At 46.8% G+C, this 26,482-nt stretch overlaps 1 protein-coding gene across 2 annotated transcripts; it reads left to right on the plus strand.

Moving 5' to 3' along the window:
- Positions 1-1,738: 1,738 nt before the first annotated feature.
- LIG3 (DNA ligase 3) lies at positions 1,739-25,774 on the plus strand. Of its 2 annotated transcripts, none has more exons than XM_060259062.1 (19): positions 1,739-2,316; positions 3,275-3,418; positions 4,266-4,463; positions 5,703-5,854; positions 9,260-9,426; positions 11,174-11,251; positions 11,681-11,849; positions 13,675-13,830; positions 14,405-14,536; positions 16,298-16,377; positions 16,497-16,584; positions 17,210-17,287; positions 18,048-18,171; positions 19,659-19,801; positions 20,651-20,725; positions 20,881-21,027; positions 21,969-22,143; positions 22,408-22,502; positions 25,015-25,774. In XM_060259062.1, the coding sequence occupies exons 1-19, from the start codon at positions 1,779-1,781 to the stop codon at positions 25,249-25,251; spliced, it is 2,976 nt and encodes a 991-aa protein (XP_060115045.1). In that variant the 5' UTR covers positions 1,739-1,778; the 3' UTR covers positions 25,252-25,774. The 2 variants fall into 2 exon arrangements, with proteins under 2 accessions (XP_060115045.1, XP_060115046.1); XM_060259063.1 differs by having other exon boundaries at positions 25,018-25,774.
- Positions 25,775-26,482: the final 708 nt, after the last annotated feature.

The raw sequence follows: 26,482 nt of genomic DNA on the forward strand, positions 1-26,482 counted from the left end.
CCATAGGTAATTGTGTAAACCTTCATTTAGGTCTGGTTCAAGTTTTACTAGTCTTTGTCTTGAATTTTAAATTCTATATTATCCACTTTTATCTCTTTGATCCTTGTGTCTTGTCTGATCTTTGTATATAAATATCGTCTCTATTGCTAGGACAAATAGCAGAGGTGATAAGGGACTGCCCTGACACGTTCCTTTTTCAATCAAAACTGCTTCTGGCTGTCCACCTGGATCTATCAAATCTTATTTTAAATAGCTCTACTAGCTGGGGGGAAAGTTAGAAGGCTGGGGAAGGCAATGACAAACCACCCCGTAAAAATTCTGCCGTGAAAACGTTGTGAAAGCAACCTCACCCCAGAGTCAGAAACGACTGGTGCTTGCACAGGGGACTACCTTTACCTTTTTCACTATTTAAGCTGCGGTAATTGCTGCTAACTAGGAGCATGCATTCCTAACCTTCCTTGTTTGTAACTATCATTTTTCTCCTTTTTTTAAAAAAAGAAAAAGAAAAAAATCAAGAGTCGGACACCAAAAAAAAAGAGCCTGTCCTTAAAAAGGGGGGGGGGGATCTGATGATAATATAGGCGTCACACCCCTGAAAGGAATAGTACAATATCCCCTTCCATTGAGCGACAATGCCCACTCAGAGGAAAGGAAGCGGGCGTGGCTACGCGAGGGGAAGAGCAGAGCGCTGCGGCGTCGCGGCCGTCCGGACGCTGGGACTATTGCGCACGCGCCGTCGCCAGGAGGCCCTAGCGATGCCCGGATTTAAAGGGGTAGTGGCGGCCCGAGTCATGACGGGGAGGGGGCCGCGCGAGGCCTGAGGGGACGGTGAGGGGCGCCTGCAGGCAAAGCGCGCCTGGCTTTGGCTCCTCCTCCTGAGGGAAGGCCAAGAAAGGCTGGGAAGTTTCGCCGCCAGCTCTTTTCGCCTAGGGGCGTCTGAGGCCACGGTGAGGGGCGCGGGGAACTTACTTTTTCCGTTGAGGGGGGAAGAAGGGAAACGCGGGCCTCTTCCGTGACTCCCTCCCCCGGACCTGGCTGGGGCCTGAGGCTACGGTGAGGGGTGCCCGCGGAAAAGCTGTGGGTGGCTGGGCAAGATTGCCTCTTAAGCTGGTCATCCTCAAACGGTCGTGGCTTTGTCTGCTTTGGATGGGGGTGGCGGGAGAGAGAGAGAGAGAGACGAAGCAGCCGGCTGCTGCAAGCCTGACGGCTGGGAAAGTCGATGGGGTTGAGGGTGGTAGGATTTGTTTCCGAATGTGCTGGGAGAGCAGGGTTGGGAACTGCTTATTAAGTAGTAGCAGTGGGAATGACGTGTCAGGCTCTCCTTTCTCGAAGCGCAAAGATCCTAAAAGGGGTTTTGAATTAAAGCATAACACCCCCTTCTCCCGCCAATAGAACACAGTAAAACTACTAAAATGTAATTATTTAACAAATCAAAGTAATGGTGATGCTTCTCCAAGTACCACCCAAAAGAGTAAAGAACGAAGTGACTTTTTTTAAAGGGGGGGGGGGGCGCGAACAAATGTAGCATCACATCAGAGAACTAGCTTTCCTTTGCAGGGTACAGGATATTTTCCACAATTCATATTCTTGCGTGTTAGAAGTGGCTCTTACAACAAGGAGTGGACATTTTAGAATAATTTGTCCTGAAGTCTGGTAATAAGTAGACATATTTAATAAAAATTAAAAAGCTGTTAGTGAAAAAGATCTCTAATAATAATAATGCATTCCCCCCCCCCCTTCCTTCTCTCTTTTCCACAGCATTGAGCTAAGAAACCTGGATGCCTTTCTTTTTAAAAGTCTTGTTCTTGCACACGGCCAGGACCTTAAAGAGAAGTGAGAGGTGGGTCTCACTGCCCATACAGGCCTCCCAAACCTGCTTTGACATCCAAAAGACATTTTACAATTGCTTGTATATCAGAAATCACTCTTTACTTTTGACTAGCCGAAAATACCTGCCAATTGCCCAAGATTTTGCTTTTCTGGCACCTTTGTACATTTGCACTGTCAAGGCCCTGTGTGCAGACTCCGAGATGGCAGAGCAGAGGTACTGTGTGGACTATGCCAAGCGAGGCACAGCGGGCTGCAAAAAGTGTAAAGAGAAGATCCTGAAGGGGATGGTGCGCATCGGGAAGGTGGTGCCAAACCCATTCACAGAGTCTGGTGGGGACATGAAGGAGTGGTACCATGTCAAGTGTATCTTTGAGAAGCTGGAGAGGGCTCGAGCCACAACCAAGAAGATCGAAGACCTTACAGACTTGGAAGGCTGGGAGGAACTGCAAGATGGAGAGAAAGAGCTGATAAACCAGCACATCTCAGGTGAGTTTTTGTACTTCTCATATGGTGTCCAGATGAGTTGTTGCTGATGGTTTCCAATGTGTGCATTTTGCACCATTTATATGCATTTGCTATCCAAATTGATATAAGAATTGTGTTCATATAATGAACATGGAATTGAGAAGTAGTAGCAGAAATAGAAATTCACAGGTTTGAGTAACACAGAGGAGGATATAAGCCAAAACAGGAATTCAAGTCTAAATAGCACAGTCTTGTGATGATTACAGCTTAGATATTTAGTCTTTTGGGAGCTTACATCAGCCCTATAAATTAGACAAAAAATGTAATTTGAACATTGCACTTTGTGCCGGGAGCTGAAGGGTCTTACTCTCAAATTTCTCCTTATATCAACCATAAGGGGCAAGTTTGCTTGGGAAAATAGCAGTCAGCCCACAGTCACTCAGTGGGCTTGATAACTGAGCAGGGGCTTTGAAGCAGGATCTTAAGCCTTCTCCAGGAGGCCATACTGGCTCTTTGTATTAAGACAATGCTGAGTTATTGTTCTTGTATTTCAGATTTATTTATTTAATGGGAAATGGGATGAGCTCTTAGCTGTTATCCTATTCCAGTTTGGATGGGAATATTCATTTCCTGCAGTCAGCTACCAGCAGCTTGTGTGGTTGCAGATAGTATGCAAATTGGGTATCTTTGCATGTATCTGCAAATTCTTAATTTTTTTTCTCATTCACTGAGATTTGCCAATACTTGGCGTGAGGTAGTGGGGGGGGGGTTTAAAAAGGAGAGGGATAAAACTTGATATGTTTTCAGATTGTTTTATTTTCTACAGCCCAGAAGGCTAGGTCCATGTAGGGGAAATGTCAACTCTGGTTAACCCCCCAAAAACTCTGAACACCAAACTATAAACCAGATTTTGAACTTGCACAGGAGGCCTGTGGATGCCTTTGAGTCATTTAATGCCTGGCTTTCTGTCTCTTTGCAGAGCTTACTTCCAAACCTGTGAATACACCGAAGAAAAAGGCAACTGTCCAGGCAAAGCTTTCTCCCAGTGGACAAATCACTTCCCCCAAGAAGGTGCCAGCAGTTTCCTCTGATCCCTCACCAAAGAAATTCTCAGGCTTTATAGGTGAGTATGACAGGGCATTCTTCATCTGCTCTTCATGCAGTGAGGCTTGGCTCAAATAGTGGCAGAATCTGTATTAATATGTACATGACTGCAACAGCTTCAGCAACCTGTGGGTAATGTAGTGTTTTTAATAGGGCAAACAAAATAGATGGTGAACGATTTTCTCAAGCCTTTCTGTAACTTTGGCAGCTGGTTTCCCTCCTTTTTTTTCCTCAGTGGGCTCTTTTTAACAAAATGGAAGACTTTTTTTAAAAAATCATATATTTCTTCAACTCCTGGATCTGTATATTTGCCCTTGTTAATGAGGAGCTTGTGTAGCCCACAAGGAGGTGCTGTGGCTAATAGCAGAGCATATGCTTTGCACACAAAGTCTCCAGATTTGGTTCCTGGCATTATCACTTCATAGACAATCTTGAAAAGGTCCTGAAAAAACAATTACCAGCCAATCCCTTATGTCCTTAAGTAAAAATTTCCAACAGTATGGCAGGAAATACTAGTGTGGTGTGAGAAATACATCCTGTGCATTTACTCAAGCTCTCGAGAGCTCAGATTGCCTACTTAAAGGGGTCTTCCTGTTGCATCTCTGCATGAGTTACTGTTCTGGACTAATCTCCTTCCAGTTGAGAGAGACACATGCAGAGGGCTGATTTCTTTGGAGGGTGGATAATCCTTATGCCTTATATGCTTGTATGTGAGATAGTCAGTTTTTAATTCAGAAAAAGTATACCTTAGCTAATAGAAGCTTCTGCCTTATATTTGTTATAGAGAAGCATAAAGCTTGAAGGGAGGTAGTGATGCAGTATACCAGTGTGTGATATCTTCAACTCATTCTCTGGTCTCTGCACAGCTAAGCCTGGCAATTCTGAGGAAGCTGCATCCAGCTCTTCCCACAAATTCAGCTTGTCTGCAGAAAAGTGTGACCCGAAGCACAAGGACTGTTTGTTGCGAGAATTCAGGAAGCTTTGTGCTATGGTTGCTGAGAAGCCAAGCTACAATGTGAAAACCCAGATCATCCAGGACTTTCTGCAAAAGGGAACTGGTGGAGGTGCGACTGTGACATTTTTTAAAAAGTCTTAATTTTATATGACTATACTGCAAATTTTAACTTATGTGCCTGGATGAATGCCTTTTCCTTCTACTGTAACGTATGTTTAGTACTTTGAAGCACTTTATAAATGCTTAATGTAATTAATTGCATTGGTGCAGATTTCTTTTCGTGTAATTGTGATACGAGCAATGAAGTTCTGTAAGCGAAAGCCATGAGTCATTATACCCTAAAATAAGTACCAATAGAGAACTGTGAAATGGACTTGATCCATTGTTGTATTTTAACAACAAAGCTTCTCTTCTGCACTTGCTGCATGAGAATACTCAAGTCTGCCCTCAAAGCTGCGCTGCCACCTGAACTCTGCTGCTGAGACTTTGTCAGGCAAATAAAGTCGCAAGAGTTAGAAACTTACTTAGGCTAGACTATATTTATCCTTCCTGTTTCCATCTCCTTGACTTTCTCATTCAAGAACTTCTGTATTTACAGTAACTATGATAAGATTTTTTTCAGTTTCACTGTGACTTTGGTTCTTTGCCTGTTTTTTTCTGGCAAAAAAAAGGACAGAATTTCAGAAAGCTGATGTTGAGTTTAGTTTGAGATAAATGTATACTCATTTTGAGAAGTACACATTTATTTTAAAGATTACAACTGCTCCCACAAAAGGAAAATATTTTGCCTTGCCTTTCCACATAAATAGAATAAGATAACAACACCCTTGTGAAACATAAAAACAGAGAAAAGTACCTACAAAACTAGACCTGTGTGTTCTGAAAAACTGTATTTATAGTTTGGGGAACTGGTTTTGAAAGGGTTTTTTTACTGTTGTATAAAAACACAATAAATACAAATAAATACAGCAGAAGCCCCTTCAAAGCTAGTATTTTATTAGCATACATTCCAATAGCTTAAGGGTTATTTTAGTTTTACTTTTTTGTGAAGTCATTTAGAGAAAACAACTCTGGAAGAATCTTGGATTCTGAAATCTATTCTGATGCATATTTCTGGTAACGCTGAGCCCCCAAGATCTAGACAGCAATTTGATGTAGGAGGAGATGTTAAAAAGTCATTCCCACATTTTTGTTCCAAGAGTAGACCCCTTGGCTAATGGTGTCTTCAAGGGAGGGTGTCCCATGTTGATTTGAAACTAGCATCCTTATGCAAATACAGAGTCAGCCTACAGAGGCAAGACTGGCCTTCAGCTGCTCACATGGTGTCAAACATCTGTCTCTCTTCCAGATGGCTTCCATGGGGATCTCTACCTGACTGTGAAGCTGCTGTTGCCTGGGGTCATTAAGAGTGTATACAACTTGAATGACAAACAGATTGTGAAACTCTTCAGTAGGATCTTCAACTGCAACCAAGAAGTCATGACCCGTGACCTTGAACAGGTTAACAAATTAGATCATTGGCTAGTAACTTTCAAGGGACTTGTACTCTGTGACATAGTTCCTTTCTGTGGCCATCTACCCCATTTGCTTTAAAAGTATGGTCCATTTAATACACTCACACCCTCTGCAAGCTTTTGTTTTATTCTTGTTCTGATACACTCTTTACAAAGCTCTTCCTTGATAACTTACTCAGATGACTTATTTGGCATAGTGGTTAAGCGTGTGGACTCTTATCTGGGAGAACCAGGTTTGATTCCCCACTTTTTCACTTGCAGTTTCTGTGAAAGGTTCTCTCAGTCCCACCCACCTCACGGGGTGTCTGTTGTGAGGGAAGAAGATAAAAGGAGATGGTAAGCCGCTCTGAGACTCTGATTCAGAGAGAAGGGCAGGGTATAAAACTACGGTCTTCTTCTTCGGGCAGCCCAATCCAGAGATAAGTAGTAAACTTACTGAGGACTTCGGCATGCTGGAGTGTGGGGAGGGGCGTAGCTTGCTGTGAGGAAGACAGTCACCATGGCAATGCTGCTAGCAGAGGCACGGAAGGGAGGCGGAGGCAACCGGAGCGGAGGGCCAGCCCACCCACCCCCACCCCATTGGCCTGTCCTGGCGCATGTGCCACGGCTCATGACAGTCAGGGATGGGGAGAGGCAGCCCCAGAGAGGCTGATAGCCATCCCCAACACGCCCCCGAACAGAGAACAGAGCGATTGATGGGCAGGCCATCACAGGCAAAGGAAAGACGGCCCACCAACCCAGGGAGGGAACAGGAGTGAGGCTGGGCATGCGCGCACGAGAAGCCTGGCTTGGTGGTGAGGTGGGGATGGGGGCGAGACAGGCCTGCACAGCAGCACGGAGAAGCCGTCAGTCCCCTCACTCCCTCCCACTGTCAGAGACTCTGCCAATGGCAGGCAGACAAGCAGGAAGTACCAAATGCAAGAGTTCGCTGTCATAGCGACTGGAATGTGTGTCTGGGAGTGAGCAGCCCAGCAGCAGACACCCCCCACCCAAAGTCCAACTGTGCTGCCCTGACGCCCTCTGTCATGTGCACTGAACACCTCCCCTGGGGGCCGCAGACCTCAGAGTGCAAGTGCATCAGCTGCAGAACTCTGAGTCCACTTCATCAGCCCCCCCTTAGTGCCCTGCGCACAACAGCCCTGCGGGGTCAGGTAGGCTGTCAGCCCGGGCAGGCTGAGGGGCGGCACTCCCCTCCCCTGTCCAGCCACGCGGGGGGAGCGTGGCGGTTCATAGACCGTTCCCCCCCAAAAAACCCAAGTCTGCCCACCCTCCGAGGGAATGCCTGGGAGAGGCCACTGACGGAGGGGGGTGGGTTGCCTGGGGAATGTGCAGCAGACGCCAAGTGGGAGAGACAACAGAGGGCACAACTCAGACTTTATTTTTCCAGAACAGAGTGCAGTAGTCTCCCTGGCGCACACTGGGCAGTCTCGCCATGGGCGGGGCTGCATTCCGAGCGGCGGGCAGAAACACCTGAGGGAGTGGGGGGGCGGTGGAGCGGCACACACGGAAGCCTCTGTGTTGGAGTCCCACCTGCAAAATGAAGATAGAGATCAAAAGCACCTGCAGGAGTGGCGGCTGGAAGAGCGGGCTGTTTCAGCTGGGCGCTCTTTTAAAGGGACAGTCTCTGACCCACCTCCCCGCAACGGGGCAGCTGCCACACACACACACCCCGTGCCTTGCCAGGGGTTGGGAACGCAGCAGAGGGCAGACCAAGGGAAGGGAGCAGGCTGCAGCACCGGGGAGCGGGGACAGCGAATGCCCCCTGCCAGAGCCCACTGCCTGGAAGTGCCAGAGACACTTGCACACCGAGCGGTCGAGAGCGAGGGGAGGGGGAGGCCGGGGGTGGGGGACAGTGGAACTTACCCAGCCATGGGCGACAGGCTTCGCATGCAGAGTCTCCAGAAGCCCGGAACCTGTGGAGACCTGGAAACAAGAGCAGTTAGCCCCAGGGAAGAGACCTCTTTCCCCCCCCTCGGAAGTCAAAGATACTGTCAAAGCAACCGCGAGGTGCAAAACCCGTCACCAACATGCCTGCCTTTCCTTCACTCTAAGTCTGTATGTCCGGGAGCTCGCCGGCAGAGCTTTCCGCCACACACTCCTCTCCCTAACAACTGAGTTGTGCAAGGCCAGAGCGAAAGTATTTCTAGGAGGAGGGAGACCACGATTGGGTGCTGGGGAAGGGGCTTGTCAGCCCAAGGTGCGAGGGGATTGGCGAGGCAATCATGCCGCTTCCTAAGGGGTTTGTGAGCTTCCGCAGCGGCAGAGGCAACCTTTGTTTTTGGTTTCGAGTGCCTATGGGGCACGCTGCCGTTTCTGCAGGCATAAAGTTGCGTCTCTCGGGCGGGGGAGGGTGTGTGTCATGGGCCACACTGCTCAGGAAGCCGCCTAAGCCTGGCTGCGCCCCAACTCCACCCCCTCCTCTGCCTGAACGCCACGCTCCACCTCACTTCCGTCCATGCTCGAGCACAGCCCTCAGGCACCACTGCCCTTGGAGCGGCGCTCAGGCGTCCCCCCGCCCACGGAACTCCCCTCCGCTGGGGCAGCACTGGTCGTACGTCAGTGCAAACCCTTCCTGCACCCATGTACCGGCTCATCTTCTCCCAAAAGGCTTTCTGCCCCTTCCCCCTCTGGATTGCGCTCAGAGTGTAGTGACTTGCTTTGACTTGCTGGTTCATATTTGGTCACATAAAACAAAATACACACATGAAGGTTTTCTTTTTACTCAACTAGTCCCATTGGTCTATCTAGTTCACCATTTTTGGACAGAGGCAGATGCTGGGAATCACCTTTTGTGCTCTCTTTCTCTTCTCTAAAATATGGGGGATCTATAATGATAACTTGTTTTATGGGTGTGGTGCAAGGATTACAAGATAGCACACACAAAGTGTTTTGAATACTAGAGAGAGTTATATGAATGCCGAGTATTAAGTGTGCATAATACTGGGACCTAAGATGTTTCTTTTATATGGCCTTGTCCATCCCATGTTAATCGTTGCTTCCACCATCTGGCTATTGCCTCTCCCTGCTGTCAAAGTATAAATAGTACGCTCCCTGAGGCAGACACTTAAGTCTTGCTTGTTTCTTTCTATACTGTTAAGCTTCATCTACATTGCTTCATATCTACATTGCTTCATAACTATCTTCTAGTTCTACCTTCTATCCCACTATGTAAATGCAGGATGTCCCCTTCACCTTGCCCTGAATAAAAAGTGCCATTAGCACCAGCTTCCTGCATTGTTGGTTTGTCTGTGCTTTTGTCCCAGTGGGCCTGTATAGCAGAAGACAATTTTTTAAACTTGTCTTTCCATTATGATACAAAAAAACCCACCCAGAAAGCTTTTTTCTGGTGTCTTTTTTCCATTCTTGATTTTTTTCCCCTCTCCCCAAACAGGGTGATGTTTCTGAAACGGTGCGGATCTTTTTTGAGCTGAGCAAGTCCTGCCCTCCTGCTTCCAAAAGCCTTCTGACGATCCAAGAGGTGGATGAGTTTCTAACCCAGCTCTCCAAGCTTACCAAGGAGGATGAACAGCAGAACTTGCTGCAGGAGATTGCGAGCAAGTAGGGAGAGACTCTCTTGCATGTTCCAATTTAAGAGGATCTTGGCTGCCCATTTGTTAAGATCAGTACCAATGGGGGAGAGGGGCACTTGCTGTGAGTACAGACAAGTCACCTTCTGTACGATAGAGCTTTCTCTATTATGGCACATAATTTGCAGGGTTCCTTCCCTCCACCTGGTGCTGATAGCTGAACCTTCAGTGCCAGGCTGAGCTGCTTTCATTTACCTAGGACTCTTTCCCACTTGGGGTTGGTATGATAAGCTCTCTCTGCCTAATGGCTTTAGTATTTTAGCACTGCCTTGCAATCATTCTGATAGCAGCTGCTTGTTTCTAAGAATGTCTCTGTTGTGCTTCTGCTATTCAGATTGTTTTTCCTGCTCGTTTACCGTTTGAATGCCACCTTAGGGTATAATTATTTTAATAAACCTTATTTGCATGTTGCTGCATTCTTGCTGTACTCAAGCTAGCGTGGAAAATGCCTTGAAAGTTCCCTTAGTTTCTAAGATCAATATATGAATAGTTTATATAAGTAAATTGAGCAGAAGACCTCTTAAAGTTCTATAGGTACTTGCAGTAGCTCCACTCCTCTTCCTTCCCAGAGAGGGCCAGTTTCTGAACAAAAGGTTATATTGAGGTCAATGCGAATGGTCATGAAATGGCATAAGTGTATTGCTTGCTGGTTTCCATGTGTCTTGCATTTACAGCAGGCCTGAAGCATCTCTTTGGTGGTGTCAGTCTTTGGAGACAGAACACACTGAACCCATTTACCTTTTGCCATCCAAATTATATTGTTACCATCATCCAGTTGTGATCCCAGGTTTCTGCAAGCTCAACAGCCCCGTTCACTGACAAGACCCCAGGGGAATCGCTTCTTGCACCATCCCTCTGTTAAATTCCTCTTAGAGAGCTACTGCTGGTCAAAATAGACAATACTAAGCTAATGGTCTGATGAAATGTTGCTAAGTGTTGCTGGAACACTTGTGGCTTTAAATGCTTACATAAGACAAGCCATGCTGGATCAGATCAGTGGTCCATCTAGTCCAGCGCCTTTCTTACACAGTGACCAACCAGTTCCTCTGGATGGCCAGCAACAGGGCATGGAGGCTGAGGCCTTCCCTTGATGTTGCCTCTTGGCTCTGTGATTCAGAGGCTTAATGCCTCTTAATGTGGAGGTTTCCCTCACCATGGTTAATAACCACTGATAGACTTATCCTCCATCTAATTCTCTTTTAAAGCTTGGTCACCCCTATTTCCAGATATTTGATGTATAAAATAAATAGTACCAAACCCAGTATGAAATCCTTCTTTCAACTATCTGCATTTCTTGGCACTGTAATAATGTCCTTGCTATCATGGCCTTTTTGAAAACAACTGAATTTCCTGGAAGATCTTGAAGAGGAATTACTAATGGTTGGTTGACAGAAGGGTATTTCTATATCAAAAAGGACTTCTTACATTTTTTGCTTACAAGGAGAAGCAGGAAGCTAGAAGGTCACCAGATTATAAATGCATTTTCTTTAGCTGCTAAAGATTAACCAGAGGACTAGAGCATTATAGATGAATTTGAAAGGAGCTACTCCAAACTTTTACCTAGATGCATCAGCATATATGCCATAAACCCTTCGATAGACCTGCCTACCTCTTGTGGACTGTGACCATCTTTATTCGTTGCTGGATTTCTTTCCATTCTGCCCGGGAAGGGGGCCAATCAAAGATCCACTGACTGAGCAGTGCTCCTTGTCTTCCAGGTGTACGGCCAATGACCTGAAGTGCATCATCAGGTTAATCAAACATGACTTGAAAATGAATGCTGGCGCCAAGCATGTGTGAGTGCAGCCTTACCTAAAATGAATGCTGGGGGAGCGGGGGGATAGAATGTGGGTGATGGAGGCACATGCAGGCTTGATTCTTAGGCAAGAAAACCTGTCCCTTATCAGATCACAAAACTGATTACAAAGATTGGGGGGGGGGGAGGGATTCCAGAGTAGTCACAGGTAAAAGTACTGTTCAATATTGAGAGGATGTAAATATGTTTTAAAACCTTCTTGAAAAGAACTCTCTTGCATCTTTTTTTTTGAATTGCAGTCTGAAATAGCTTTTTGCTATTGTTGCCTTCCTTAGACGAGAACTCTAATCAGAACTCTAATCAGACGAGAACTCTAATCAGAGGCCACCACCAGGAAGGTTGTGCTGCTCTTTGCCCTAAACAAATAGGTGGGACAAATAATTCTCATTTGTTTCCTCTTTGTATGAAGTCTAGATGCATTGGACCCAAATGCTTACGAGGCATTCAAAGCATCACGCAACCTCCAAGATGTGGTGGAGAGGGTGCTGAGGAACCAGCAGGAGTCCCAGAAGGTGCCAGGCTTGAAGAAAACCCTCAGTGTGCAGGCCATGCTGATGACCCCTGTTCAGCCCATGCTGGTAAGACACTGCTGTACCTCCTGATGGTGTCTTCTTTGGGCAGATTTTAGCTGACTGAATGACTGAACAGAACACACATCATTGGAACTGATAGTAGTTTGCAGCCCAGTTCCAGCACTTTGCCTTTCAACCACTGCCCCCCACGGCTACAAAGTCTGAAGGATGATTGAGAGGCCATTATGGAGGAGTGTCCCAGTGAGGTCTTGTTTCAGGTTCAGTGGAAGCCTGATTGGTGTCTCTTCTCGCTCTAGCCTAGGGTTGCCAGCACCTGGTTGGGAAATCTTTGGGGATTTAGGGGTGGAGCCTGCACAGGGCAGTGTTCGGGGAGAAGAGGGAGTTCAGCAGGATGTAGTTCCATAGAGTCCCTCTGAAGCTCCCATTTCCTCCAGGGGAACTGATCTTTGTCATCTGGAGATCAGTGTTTGGAGAAATACCCAGGCCCTAACTGGATGTTGACAACCCTACGCCCATGAGGTATCCTTGCATTATGCCAGAATTGACATTGAGGAAAGCCACCATCATCCCAACCCTGGTAGCTGGGAAGAGGGAACTGAAAGTTAGAGCTGTATTCATGATGGTGGAATTATTGGATGTCACGCCCTTTCCAGAGTCTTTTAGCAGTGAGTGATCTCTTTTCCAAAGGGTTTTGTGTTTCTTAACTTTGTGCGAAGATCTGTTTTTGTCTAGCTTCAAAAAAAAAAAATACTGGACTCCATATTGAACATATATGAACATATGAAGCTGCCTTATACTGAATCAGACCCTTGGTCCATCAAAGTCAGTATTGTCTTCTCAGACTGGCAGCGGCTCTCCAGGGTCTCAAGCTGAGGTTTTTCACACCTATTTGCCTGGACCTTTTTTTTGGAGATGCCAGGGATTGAACCTGGGACCTTCTGCTTCCCAAGCAGATGCTCTACCACTGAGCCACCGTCCCTCCCCAGCTTCTGTTCACACCAGTTTTTGGGGAAGAGTCAAAGTGGTTTCCAGAATATCTTTTCTCCTCCACCTATGCACCTCACACCAGCATGGGCACCAGAAGGCATTGCCGAACACTGGGGAACCAGCATGGCACGGTCATTAGTGTGTCAGACTAGAGACTGGGAGACTCAAGTTTGAATCCCTGCTCTGGCACAGAAGCTCACAACGAACACATAATAACAGTGATCATAACCGGCTTTACTTCATTATATAGTAATAGAATGTTCATATTGCCATATTTTGTATATTGGCATACTTATGACAGAATGTACAGTAACCTTTTTGCTGTATATTCAGTGTGTTCTGCATATTGACGACGGGATGGAACTGTAACCTTTTTGCTCTTTGTTTAATGTTATAATTTATACTCTTTAAAAATAAAGATTTCTTTAACTTTAAAAAAAAAAAGCTCACTGGGTGGCCTTGAGCCAGTCGTACACTCTCAGCTTTACCTGCCTCACAAGGTTGCTGTGAGAATAAAATGCACGAGAGGAGAATGATGTAAGCTGCTTTGAGTCCCCGTTTGAGAAGAAAGTATAAAACGAAGTAAATAAATAAAATCCCTGTGGAAACAATTCTTCACTGGTCTTTTTCAATGTCAGAACACTGGGAGACTTCACATGTCAGCAGGACAGGATGTTGTCCATACGGAACAGCATTTCTGAAGGCTGGAATGGATGAGGCCTCAGTTTGAGAGCCCAGAGGATCACTGCCAAGCAGGGTAAACTGATATTCTCTTCGATGGGTGGATGGTCAGTCTCTGCATAACTGTTCTTATAACTAACTTGTAGAGTACTGCATCATGAAACGGGGGCTGTTTTATTTTTCTCTCCCTTTCCTCTGCAAGGCTGAAGCTTGCAAATCCATTGAGTATGCTATGAAGAAGTGTCCCAATGGGATGTACTCAGAGATCAAGTATGACGGAGAGCGTGTCCAGGTGCACAAGAAGGGAGAGCACTTCAGCTATTTCAGCCGCAGCCTGAAACCGGTCCTTCCTCATAAGGTATTGATGTGAAACAGGGTTGGCAGCTACTCCCTCCCAGTCGTGTTAAAACCTGTGCATGCAAAGTGCTATCGAGTCACAGCTGACATAGGGTAACCCAGTAGGGTTTTCAAGGGAAGAGACATTCAGAGGTGGTTTGCCATTGCCTGCCTCTGTGTCACAGCCCTGGACTTCCTTGGTGGTCTCCCATCCAAATACTAACCAGAGCTGACTCTGCTTATCTTCTGATATCTGACTGGATTGGGGTACCTCGGGCTATCCAGGTCAGGGTGCCCTGTCCAGAAAGTCACCTGGTAGATTTAAGGCAAGATATTTGCCTCTGTGCCCCAGAGGCAGAATACCTTCTTTTTCCCTTCCACTCAGCAATTGCATTAGATTTTCTTGTACGAATTACTGTATGGGGTACTCTGAGAGCTGTATAAACACAGCAGAAGCTCACATTCTTTTTTTATTTTTAAAACAATACGTTACCAGACTTTATTAGATTTTAATTACTGTGAACAACCAAGTTAGATCCAGCAGAAGCTCACACGGTCATAGATTCATTAGGTTAATACTGTGTTTACTTACCCAGGTGGCCCACTTCAAGGACTTTATTCCCAAGGCATTCCCGGGGGGACACAGCATGATCCTGGATGCAGAGGTCCTTCTGATTGACACCAAAACCGGGAAGCCACTGCCTTTCGGCACTCTTGGGGTGCACAAGGTATAGGTCTCCCACCCCCTCAGTTGATTTGGTTGGTTATAGTGCGCGGCAGAGTGAGTTTTAATGAAATGCGACCTGCCAGAGTTTTAATAGGAGCCCATTGATCTGATCATATCTCACCACTGCTTACAGATCTTTCCTGAGTTTTAGCTTTTCTCTTTTTAAGTAGAATGCCGAGTACTAGCTTGTACTTCATAAAAAGCCCATTGAACCAGGGCTCCACTTGCTTTTGCATAAGCATGCCATAAAGTCTGTTCTTGTCCTGCTTTGGGATCTTCATCTTCACAAGTGGGTACTACACACAGGTGTTTTTTTTTCTGTGTTTGCTTCCAAACTTTGAAGTATCCTCCTCTAACCATGGCCCTTTTCACACTTACCAGTGGAAGCCGGAAGGGAGTCGGTATTGTGCCGCTTTGCAGTAATCCGAGACAGGGATGGGAGTTTTCAGACACATGTTTTTTTTCCCGGTAGGGTTCCGTGATTGAAGCAAGCCATATCACACTGTTCCGCTTTTATCTCGCTTCCACCAGCGCCAGCCGTTTTTGCCTGCCGGCGCACGATCTCCGGCTTATTTTTTTTTGGAACGTCGGGCAAAGATCGCTATAGCGCTATAGCATCGTATCACAACAGCACCACCATAGAGATGGCTAGGCTCCATTGAGATAAGTTACCAAGTTTCAGCGGCGGTGATCTATGGTGATTCTGTTGTGATATGTCACTATAGCGCTATAACGATTTTAGCCGACGTTCCAAAAAAAAAAAGCCGGAGATCGCGCGCGCCGGCGGGCGAAAAAGGGCGCAAAAACTGCTCCCGGGTTAGATACTGGACATTTCACACAGCGCCCCATAGCGATTTCAACCCGGAAGGAGGGGTTGAAAAGTGGAAGAAGCTGCTCTTTGTTAGTAACGACTCAGGCATGCCTCACTACCGGGACAGCCGCGGGACTGTGTGAAAAGGTGAGAGTATTCCGGTAGCAGCCAGTTACTGAATCGGGTCTGTCTGAAATGCCAGCAGAAACCCGTTGCTGCTCAGTAACTGACCAGCTTCCATACCGGAATACTTAAGCTGTGTGAAAAAGATCCATGTTAATCAGCTGCCTTGGTAGGGACGCACAGTCTCCAACAAGTTGGCAGGCATGAGCAAGGGAGGGTTCAGCTTTCCAACATTGTTTGTGATACTTCTCAAACCTAAACTTTACAGCTTTAACAACCTAAAACTCATCATAAAAAACTCGGTGGGACCTGTGGTGACATGAAAAGTACAGTGGCCCCTATAAGAAGAAAAAGCATTCCCATATATTGTAACAAACACATATCATTAAGAGGAGTTAGAATTCTGGATTGCTGCAGGGTTGGGGCTTTTTCCAGCAAGCAAGCAAGGTAATTACTTCAAGCTGAAGGGCAAAGCTAACTTTTAAGTTGGAGAAGCGAGCTGAGGTTTCTTTTCTCAAGGGTAGATGTGGGTTTGAGGAACCCAGGAAGGACCTGCGGAGTCAGGGAGCAGAGAAGAATCTCTGTTTATTACATAGGCAAGGTGGTTTACATAACCAAGGCCTCCACCAGAAAGCTATATATGGGGAGAGGAAGGGAATGTTACCAGTCTTGTTGTGAAGCAAGACCTGGGGCCATTTGTGCTTCCATAGGAAGCCTGTTGCTCTCCAAAGGCAATGGATTCCAGCCTGATTCCAGGAAAGCTCTGTGCCTTCAATCCACTGTCAGTGCTGAGTGCAAGCTGAAACTAGTCCCCTCTCCTTTACGCAGAAAGCTGCTTTCCAGGATGCCAATGTCTGTCTATTCGTCTTTGACTGCATTTACTTCAACGACGTCAGCCTGATGGACAGGTGTGTGTGTGTGACGCTTTAGGGTGTCGGGGGAGAGGGGTGTTTATAAAAATACTCCTGAACCAATCAGTAGCCTGTCCCACTGGTATAACCTGCTCACAGTTTCTGGTCTTCAACAGGCCCCTGCGGGAGCGCCGCAAGTTTCTCCATGACAACATGGTGGAAATCCCCAACCGGATTCTCTTCTCAGAGATGAAGCATGTCACAGTAAGGTCACATTTCAGGTGGCAACTTGGAGATGGAGGCACAGTGAAGCTTGAGACTATGCCAGTAGTACACTTTTTTAAAAAAAAGTTTCCCAGATTTCAAGATGGGGTGGGTTTTTTGGTTTTTTTGTATTTTGTGTGTGTGTACATGCATGCCTGGAAGTCATGGGAACTTCTGCTGGCCCCTACTGGAGCATGGCTTGAGAAATGGCTTGATACAGCCTGCCTCTGCCTCCTGGCCCTGGTATTCCAAGAACTTCCATCCAAGCACTTGCCAGGGTTGGTCCCACTTAGCTTCTGAAACCTGATGAGATCGGCCTTGCCTGGCTATTCAGGTGAGGGCCCCAGATTTCAGCACTGAAGCTTGAGAAACCTTTAAAAGGACAGTGGACAAGCTGAGGATTCTCAAAAAACCCACTGAAAGTCAGTGGGAAAAGAACTTCTCTCCTTTTCCCAGGGCAGGGAGGGGAGAAGCTGACTCTAAGCTTTGCTGCCTTATCCCGGTTTAGCAATGTTGTCCGAGCCTTCAGGAGCTGGGCTAGTGCAGCAGCTGACAGAAGAGGCAGTGACCCTCTCAAAATCTTGCCCCTTTTTTCCTTTAAAAAGTCAACTTTGGTTTCTTTCAGAAAGCTTCAGATCTGGCTGATATGATCAACCGAGTCATCCGCGAGGGGCTGGAGGGATTAGTGCTGAAGGATGTGAAGGCAAGTGGGTGGATTTCCTCTTTCTGTGGAAGCCACATTAAAAGTGGGCACACGCTGCTGGGTCTGTACAGTACAGGCCACATGGCTCTTTCTGTCCCACTGCAGAACCTCCCCTTCCCTCCGCAGTGTTTTGTTTACTGTTATGTAGTTTTGCAAGATCTTGTTTGCAAGTTGGTCATGCTTTTGAAGACTGTCTCCATCTTCAGGGTCTTTTTTTGGGTGGGGGAGGTATCTCAGCTTGAGTACTCTTCCCTCACAACTGTTTGCCTCGCACTGAATCTAACGTGTTATAAGTACCAGGCCAAAAATACCCCTTCATTTATTCAGTTTGCATTGTTTCCAAGGTGTTTGTGTGGGTGGAAGCAGGGATTGTTAGCTGGCTCCTTGTGAATTAAGGTGCTTTTATTTTTCTGCTGCCACTTCTTCAGGGACTGCTGACTTTTACTTATTGCTTTGATGGATTTTATTTCTCTAGGCTGCCTCAAAATCCATTTGGCTGAGAGATGCTTAAAAAAAAAAATTCTGTCTTGGCTAATCATGAGGAAAGTAACCTGCCCTCTTTAGTCCTCTGTACTCAGAGATCTTGGCAGGCATTCCCAATACACTCGCAAGCATATTTTTGCGAGAAAGAAAAACCTGCTTTCTCTTATTGTTCTTGTTGAATACAGCTGAGCAACTGTGAATAAGATAGATGAGATTTCAGAGGATATCTCCCCTTTCTGAAATCTCCTTTTGACCTAATTTTTGCATGTCCTGGTAGAGTACCTACGAGCCCGGGAAACGTCACTGGCTAAAAGTAAAGAAGGATTATTTGAATGAGGGAGCAATGGCTGACACAGCGGATTTGGTGGTCCTGGGTGCCTTCTATGGGCAAGGCAGCAAAGGTCAGTATTACAGCATCTGAAGGGGGGTGGGGAATGCATCCCAGAAGGACCTTTTTCTCTGGGGTTCTGTTTCAGGGCAATATCATCTTAATGTGTCCAGCCTGTAGAACATCAATGCTTGCTAGCTACTGTGTAATTCATTAGTTGCCCTAATAAAGGGAAAACCAGCAGAGTGGCAAAAAAAAAATCAGGAACAGAAAAACTTTGGTTGAACTCTGCTGTGAAATTTGCTATGTGATTCTGCACTAGTTTAGTCTCTCTTGGCATAACCTACATCACAGTGTGATTGGAAGAAGAAGAAAACTGCAGATTTATACCCCACCCTTCTCTCTGAATCAGAGTAACAATCTCCTTTATCTTCTCCTCCCACAACAGACACCATGTGAGGGGGGTGGGGCTGAGAGGGCTCTCCCAGCAGCTGCCCTTTCAAGGACAACTCTTGCGATAGCTATGGCTGACCCAAGACCATTCCAGCAGCTGTAAGTGGAGGAGTGGGGAATCAAACTCGGTTCTCCCAGATAAGAGTCTGCACACTTCACCACTACACCGAACTGGCTCTCAAGAGAGAAGGGCAGAAACTCTGTACTCCCCTCTGAGTTCTTGTGAGAAGAGGTACAATTTAAAAATCCAGTACAACATCCAACTGCTGCATTTTAATGCAAAAAATGGGAGGGCTGTGAGTCCATCGAAGAGCCTTTGGTTTGCAGGCAGAAGGTCTCAGATTCAATCCCTGGCATCTTTAGCTCAAAGGATCAGGTAGGTGGGGATGTGAGACGCTTGAGAGCCACTGCCAGTCTGAGTAGAAAAGACTAACCCAAAGGTCTGATTCAGTATAAGGCAGATTCATGTGTCTTTATGAAAGTAAGGTTTAACATTCTCATTGGGACTGTATTACTTTGGGCTGCAGACACATTTGAATATGCTCCCTACATCCAAAACATGCTTTAATGTCTTATTGGAGTCTTTCCTGGTGGTTCCAGTTTTCTGACATAGACTCAAAGCGTAGTCAGACAGAGAGCCAGTTTGCTGCAGAGAGCCAGTTTGGTGTAGTGGTGAAGTGTGCGGACTCTTATCTGGGAGAACCGGGTTTGATTCCCCACTCCTCCACTGCTAGCATGGCCTTGGGTCAGCCATAGCCCTGGCAGAGGGCAGCTGCTGTGAGAGCCCTCTCAGCCCCACCCACCTCACAGGGTGTCTGTTGTGGGGGAGGAAGGTAAAGGAGATTGTGAGCCGCTCTGAGACGATTTGGAGTGGAGGGTGGGATATAAATCCAATATCATCATCATCTTCAGACAAACACAGCCAGCCTCTTCCGGCTGTTGGAGAATAAGCAATGCAAAGGCTGCACCACATTACCAAAATATTCTCTCTGGAACTGTGAGAATTCAGCGAGGGTTAGCTGTCCTTAGAGAGATCCACAGAGTGTGAGAGATTTGTCCAGTTGAAGCTCTGAAATGCACATACTATTTCTTCCTTTTCCGTTCCAGGTGGCATGATGTCCATTTTTCTCATGGGCTGTTACGATCCTGACAGCCAGAAGTGGTGCACAGTGACAAAATGTGCTGGTGGGCATGACGACGCCACTCTCGCCCGCCTGCAGAAGGAGCTAGACATGGTGAAGATCAGCAAGGTGAGTGGATGCATTGCACCACCAGAGGGGGCACACGTTTCTGGTGTTCCCTTGCAGGGAAGGTGCACTGGCTGAGGTGGCGCTCGGATTTGATCCCAGCATCTCCAAATAAAGGCTTCACAGTAGCAGGTGTTGAGGAAGGGGAACCTTTCTCTGCCTGGGGCCTTGGAAAACCACTGCCTATCTGAGCGGGCATTTTTGAGCCAAGTGAACTGATGGCCTTCTTCAGTGTACAGCAGCGTTCTTTGACTACGTCTCTGTGTCCTTCCCTCTGCAGTCACTGGGAAAGCCTAGCGCTCCCACTAGGATTGTGTGGGGAGGGGTAAGCCAGGTTGTACAAGCATTAGTATTGGACTAGGATCTGGCAGACCATGGTTTGAATCCCCACTCTGCTATGGAAGTTCTCTGGGTGACCGTGGGCCAGTAAATACACAGTCCAACGTGCCTCACAGGATTAAGAGAATGCCCACCTACCCAGAGACATCTGGCTGGCCACAGACTAGATGTGCCCAACAACATCCTTCTTATTGCCTCAAGAACAAGCAGTACGATTCTGCTTGGCCAGAGTTATTCAAGACCTCTGCTGGCTAAATGGTTGGAGCAAATCCCTTTAGTCTCCAGGTGCACATGGTCTTCCTAGTTACAAAGTCTTACCTGGGGAGGTTGCACAAGTTGAATGGTAGCCAGACATCCAGGAACTAATCTTGATGAAGGGCTTGGGATTGTTAGATCATGGATGTCTCCAAGCAGGTCTTTCATAAAGGTTTTGAGCCATGTTGCTGGTGTGCTGATGAGACAACGTTGTGATGATTATTATTTCTTAACACCAGTGTGTGTTCTGTTTCCTAGGATCCCAGTAAAATTCCAAGTTGGCTGAAGATTAATAAGAATTATTATCCAGACTTCATTGTTCCCGATCCAAAGGTAAATTGCCTGAGGTTTTTATCCTCTCCATTCTCCAAGGAGCTGAAGACAGTGTATACGTTTCTCCCCTTTCTCTCTTTTATCCTCACAACATTGGCCTGTGAGGTGGATTAAGCCCAGAGCAAGTGACACTGATATTTACATTTTTACCTTAGAAAGCAGCCGTGTGGGAAATTACTGGGGCCGAGTTCTCCAAAGCAGAGGCTCACACCGCTGACGGGATCTCCATCCGCTTCCCCCGCTGCACACGCATTCGCGACGACAAAGATTGGACAACGGCTACCAACCTCCCACAACTCAGGGCAAGTCCATCTTTTAAAAAAAATTCCTGAAGGCTGCCCATAGCTCTGGCGGACTGGGTGCACTCGCTTTCCGAATAGAGACCAGGTTTGTACAGATGTGCTTAGGCCAGGACCCCGCTGGTTAAGTTCATAAGAGGTTTCCTCCTGGAAGCAGGATATGAAGGCAACAGCCCTATCCTGCTTTTTGTCTCCACTTCCCCCAGATATCTGACACTTTACCTCTAAACGTGAAAGTTCTCTTGGCTAATAAACCCCAACAAGGAGGAGGCAGCCGCCAACCTAGTCCCCTTTTAAAACTAAATGGGCACGTGACATTCCGAACACAGAACAAAGCTCCTGCTGTCTCCCTTTCACCTTTGAACTCATGATCCCCCTCTTGCCCATCAATTCTTCTCTAGCTAGAGTTCCACGAATGTTGTCGTGCTCAGGCCCTGGTGGATCTCCAGAGAGGAGGGCGTGTTTCATAATTTCAGGACCCAGGAGAGAGAGCAGGCCTCCCTTCTTGCTTGGGTAGCAGCCCTTTTGGTTCAGATGAAACAATCCAGCCACAGTCAGCTCTTTAACATAGAGGGGCCCAGTGAGGAACAGCTGATTTTTTTGGCATCATGTAAAAGTGGTGGTGAGTTCTGCAGTTGCTCTTGCTGGTAGACCTTTATTTTTCTTTTTTGGTATTTTTATATTTTGTGTGTGCGTGTGTGTCTGCCCCTGAAAGTATGTCAACCTCTGATGACTGACCCCTGCCAGGGGCCTGGAGGATATTCAGGGAGGTGGCTAAATAGGCCTGGCCCCACCTCGCAATTGGACAGTTTCCCATCCAAATACTGGCGAGTGCCAACCCTGCTTAGCTTCTGAGATCTGACAAGATCAGGCTTGCCTGGGCTACCCAGGTCAGGGCACTGGTGGACCTTTTTAATGGGGGTGCCTCTGCTCTTTGATCCCAGGAGTTGTATCAGCTGTCCAAAGAGAAGTCAGACTTCACCGTGGTCGCCACCGAGGAAGACAACTCCACAGCTGGCAGCAGCGGAGAGAATGAGGGGCTGGGCAGATCTTCCACTCCTCAAAAGGCTGTCAAGCAGCCCTCCAGCAAGTCACCTGCGAAAACCAAGAAGCCTGAAGGTCTGGGAAGGGGGCCTTGTGGGTAGGAGGAGTTCTAGACGCTACCTTCTGAAGAGTAGACCTTGTTTGGTGCCTAGAGCTGAAAAGTGCTTTGCACTGCATTTTGCAGAATGTTTTGTAGACCAGCTCGTTATCCGAGTAAAACAATATAAAGATGTCTCTAGTCAGTAAAGATTTATGTTGCTTTGGAAGGGAGGGGTGCGTGAAATGGAGCAGCTCAGACCACTGGTAAATCACTTGACATAAAGGGTTTTCTCTTTGCAGCTAGCAAATCGCCTGGCAAGTCCCCTCTGAAGAAAGCTGAGGAAAAACGAGGAGAGAAGAGGAAAGCGGCTGAGCTGGGTGAAGACAAAGGGAAGGTAAGAGGTGCACAGATCCCTCATGCAGGATGATTCCAAAACTGTCCTTTAAATAAAATTGCTGATTCTGAGAGCAGAAGCCACCGATTCTATTTTGTGTTTGGACAAACCTGACCCGTGCACAAACTTAATGTAGTTGGGCTGTCAGATTTCTGAGATTTACAATTTAGAATCTGGTTTTTAATGAACTTAGAAATCCTGGAATAGAAAAACATAATGCAAATGGAAGTCCTTTAACCTTCCTCCATCTGCCACTCTGTCATTTAGGCAACAATTTTCATTTCCATTTTCCTGTCTCTTTTTTGCCCTAAAGGGTAGAAACTTGCTTCTGGGAGATCTGGTGCAAATTGCATAAATTTTGAAATTGTAACTATTTCGACTTGTGGCGTGGGCGAGCACTCTTGAAGATTATAAGGAAGTGTATGCTGTCCTTTACCAGAAGATGGGATACGAGTCTGTGCTTTAAAAGCAGGCGTTCAGGGATCTGGGCTGTTGACTATGCTATCCAGACACCAGCCAGATCACCAGATCCTGGGGGCAAACACAAAGGGGGGGGAGCAGGCATGAAATGACCTACCTGTGTGCTTCCAAAGGCATCTGGGTGACCTTTGTTGGAAACAGACTATTGGGCCAGATGGTCTCTTTGGTCTGATCGTGCAGGGCAGTGTTCTTAAAAGCCAAACCCTTGTCAATCATCCAGGAAGCTCCCTCCAAGCAAAGCTGGTCCCAAGGGTACTGGAGTGGGCTCTGCCAGTTTCTCAGCCCAGCTGCTGTTTTCTTACAGAGGTGACAAGTTGGAGAGTTGGCTGCAAGGTAACTTTTAGTGATGGAGAGGAAGATGCTCAGAGCAGCAGTTCTCGCTTGGGAGCAAGAGACTTTTACAGATGGCAGCGCAGCTGGCTAACCATTAAAAGACCGAAGCGAAGCCAGTTTCCGTGGTCTGAATATATTGCAAAGCTCACTACTCTCTAGGTTGTGAGAAGGCAGCATGCAAGAAACAAAGATGCTGTGCTTGTTAAACCCAAAACGGAGCCACTCTTTCATTCCCCCCTGCCCCTTTAGTCCATGGAGGCTGAAACTCTGGTGGGGAGAGCAGGACAGGAGAGGGCCCCCAGCACAGATTCCAAGTTTCCTCTTCCAACTCAACCTGCTGGAAGAACCGTTTAGATCAGGGGTGTCAAACGTGGCCACGGGGGCCAAATCAGGCCCCCAAAGGGCCCCCAAGCAACTGGCTCTTGTCTGCTTCCTTCTCCCTCTCTCTTGCTTCCTTCTGTATCTCAGCTTGCTTTGCAAGGCTTGCTCAATTGCACAGGAGCTACAGAATGAAACCTCGATTTTCTCCATTAGTTGAGGTGCCTCCCCCTACTGGTCCCCTGGGGAGGGAGGGGAAAAGCCAGAGCTTCCTTTGCCCACTTCCCTGGATCTCGTGGGTGAAAAACAAAGAAAGCACCTTTAAGACCAACAATTGCTAATGTTTTAAGGTTGGGGGTTTTTTTTTAAAAAAAAAAACCCAAACCTTGAGTCGTGTTTATCTGTGTCCTTTAAAAAGTTTACCCAATTTAAGATTAGGTAAATGAGTCTGACACCCAATTTAGATACTTCAGCTCTCCAAAGCTGCCTCAAGTGGTTTCTCACTGCAAACCTGAAGAGTAGAAACTTTGAAAACTTGTCTTTTTTAAAAATGCCAGCTCTCCTTGTTATTTGAGAACTGCCAGTTTCTTTTAAGGTAGCTGCATTCCCAGCTAGCCTGATTTCACAGATTTCAGAAGCTAAGCAGGGCTGGCCCTGATCAGTATTTGGATGGGAGAAGACCAAGGACATGATGGAGAGACGCAGCCCATCGTATGTCTCTTGCCTTGAAAACCTTATGGGCTTGCCCTTAGCCAGCTGTGCCTTGACAGGGGAAAATATTCTATTGGGGGGCTAGGGTCCTAATAAAAAGGTAAAGGTAGTCCCGTGTGCAAGCACCAGTCGTTTTCAACTCTGGGGTGATGTCGCATCACAAAGTTTTTACGGGGTGGTTTGCCATTGCCTTCCCCAGTCATCTACACTTTCCCCCCAGCAAGCTGGGTACTCATTTTACCGACCTCAGAAGGATGGAAGGCTGAGTCAGCTTTGAGCCGGCTACCTGAACCCAGCTTCTGCCGGGATTGAACTCAGGTCGTGAGCAGAGCTTAGGACTGCAGTACTGCAGCTTTACCATTCTGTGCCACATGGGTGCTTAGATTCCTAATACCCAATGACAAAAGCAACCGCCAAAATCTATTTTTACTTATCCATCATTCTTAAATAAAGTTTTGTTTAATATCTCCTACGCTTCCTAATAAACTGGCACAGAATTACACCCATTTCCAAAGCTGGGTAAGTAGTGGCTTTATTTTATGAGCCAGTAAAAAGTTCATAACTTGTGACCCAATAGGGTTGATGCTTTCCTGACCTTAAGAACTTTCCCAAGCAAGATGCATTTTAAAATTTCTTACTCACTGCTCTTTGTCTCCTGCCCGTAACACAGCAGACGCTGCTGGACATATTCACGGGGGTGAAGCTGTACCTCCCTCCTTCCGTGGAGGACTTCAGTAAAATCAGGCGCTATTTTGTAGCCTACGATGGAGACCTGGTCCAGGAGTTTGACACGGCCTCGGCCACGCATGTGATGGGGGACGTGGATGAGAACCTGGAAGCCAAGCATGTCTCTCCTGACTGGATCTGGGCCTGCATTCGGAAAAGGAGGCTTGTGGCCCCTTGCTGAAGACACTGCTGAGCCCTGGAGAACAGGTGGCGGGAGTGGCGTCTCTCGCCTGCTCTACTCTAACAGTGGATGGGGAATAGCTCTTGGACTCCAAGGATTCGTTGACTGCAGTTTTTAAATCAACGCCTTCTGGAATGAAATTTGGTGCTTCTGGGGAAAAGTTACGACAGCGTGAAAATGAATTTCTGAAACTCTGCCTGTTTTTAAAGTAGGGGAGGTGGTGGTAGATCCTTCAGTCTGAGGACTGCAGCCGTCTCAGTCTGTTAGAGGCCAGCGTTTCCTGTTCCAGCATCTTGGTGAAGAATCCAATGTGGTTCTGCCCTGCTGTTCGTAGTGGTGCTTGACTCAGACTGCTTAACAAAATGTCACAAAGGCTGGATGAAAAGCTTACGGGGTGGGGGGGAAGCTGTAATTTGCCTACCAATGTGTTCAAGCTGTTTTTATTTATGCTGCCGAAGAGCCCTCCTGGTATTATTTAAGGTAATACAGAGGCCAGATCACTGATTACATACATCTGCATGAATGGACTGCAGTGCAGTTGTTTCTTTGGCCTTGGAGGTGGATATTCTTTATCTAATATGTATAATTCTTTAAAGATACTAGTCCTGCATCTGGCAAGTATTCATGTGTTCTTAAGGGTGAGTCAAACAACTTCAGCAGGAGGCTTAAACTAATGGCTTTGAGGACTGTGCCCAGGTGCTCGCAATCCTGTGTCTCACCCTTCTCAGAGTTCCACAAAATGCCTGCTGGGTTGAGACTGCATCTACCCTTTACCTGTGGCTGCACAATGTTCAGACAACAGGCTTTACAGTGACTTTACTGTCTGTGTTCTAGCGGTAAATAGCACCATTACAGTGCCATACCTCACTCTCTGAAATGAAGACTTCTTTAGCAGTTGACAACAGCAACCGAAGGAAGTACATACCCATTCAACCCCTTCTCCTTTGACAGCACACTCAGACAAGATCTGATTCTGTGCCTTAGTGTGCAGTCACATGCAAATGTTACTAGGTTTTGACCAAAAAGGGCATCTCTGCACTGCATGTTCTGGTAAAGACCTGTACCTTTCTGCCTGCAATTTAAGCCCATTATTGTGAATTAGAGCTCAAGCTAGGGTAACATACGGGGAAAAATCAACACCCCTCTGCACCAGATGCCTACACCAGAAAGAAAAAGTTGCTGAAAGTGCAAGCAACCTGTAGTTTCCTTCTGTTCACTGCTTAAAGCATGA

This window comes from Heteronotia binoei, chromosome 18 (genome assembly GCF_032191835.1).
Source record: "Heteronotia binoei isolate CCM8104 ecotype False Entrance Well chromosome 18, APGP_CSIRO_Hbin_v1, whole genome shotgun sequence".
Lineage (NCBI taxonomy): Eukaryota > Metazoa > Chordata > Lepidosauria > Squamata > Gekkonidae > Heteronotia > Heteronotia binoei.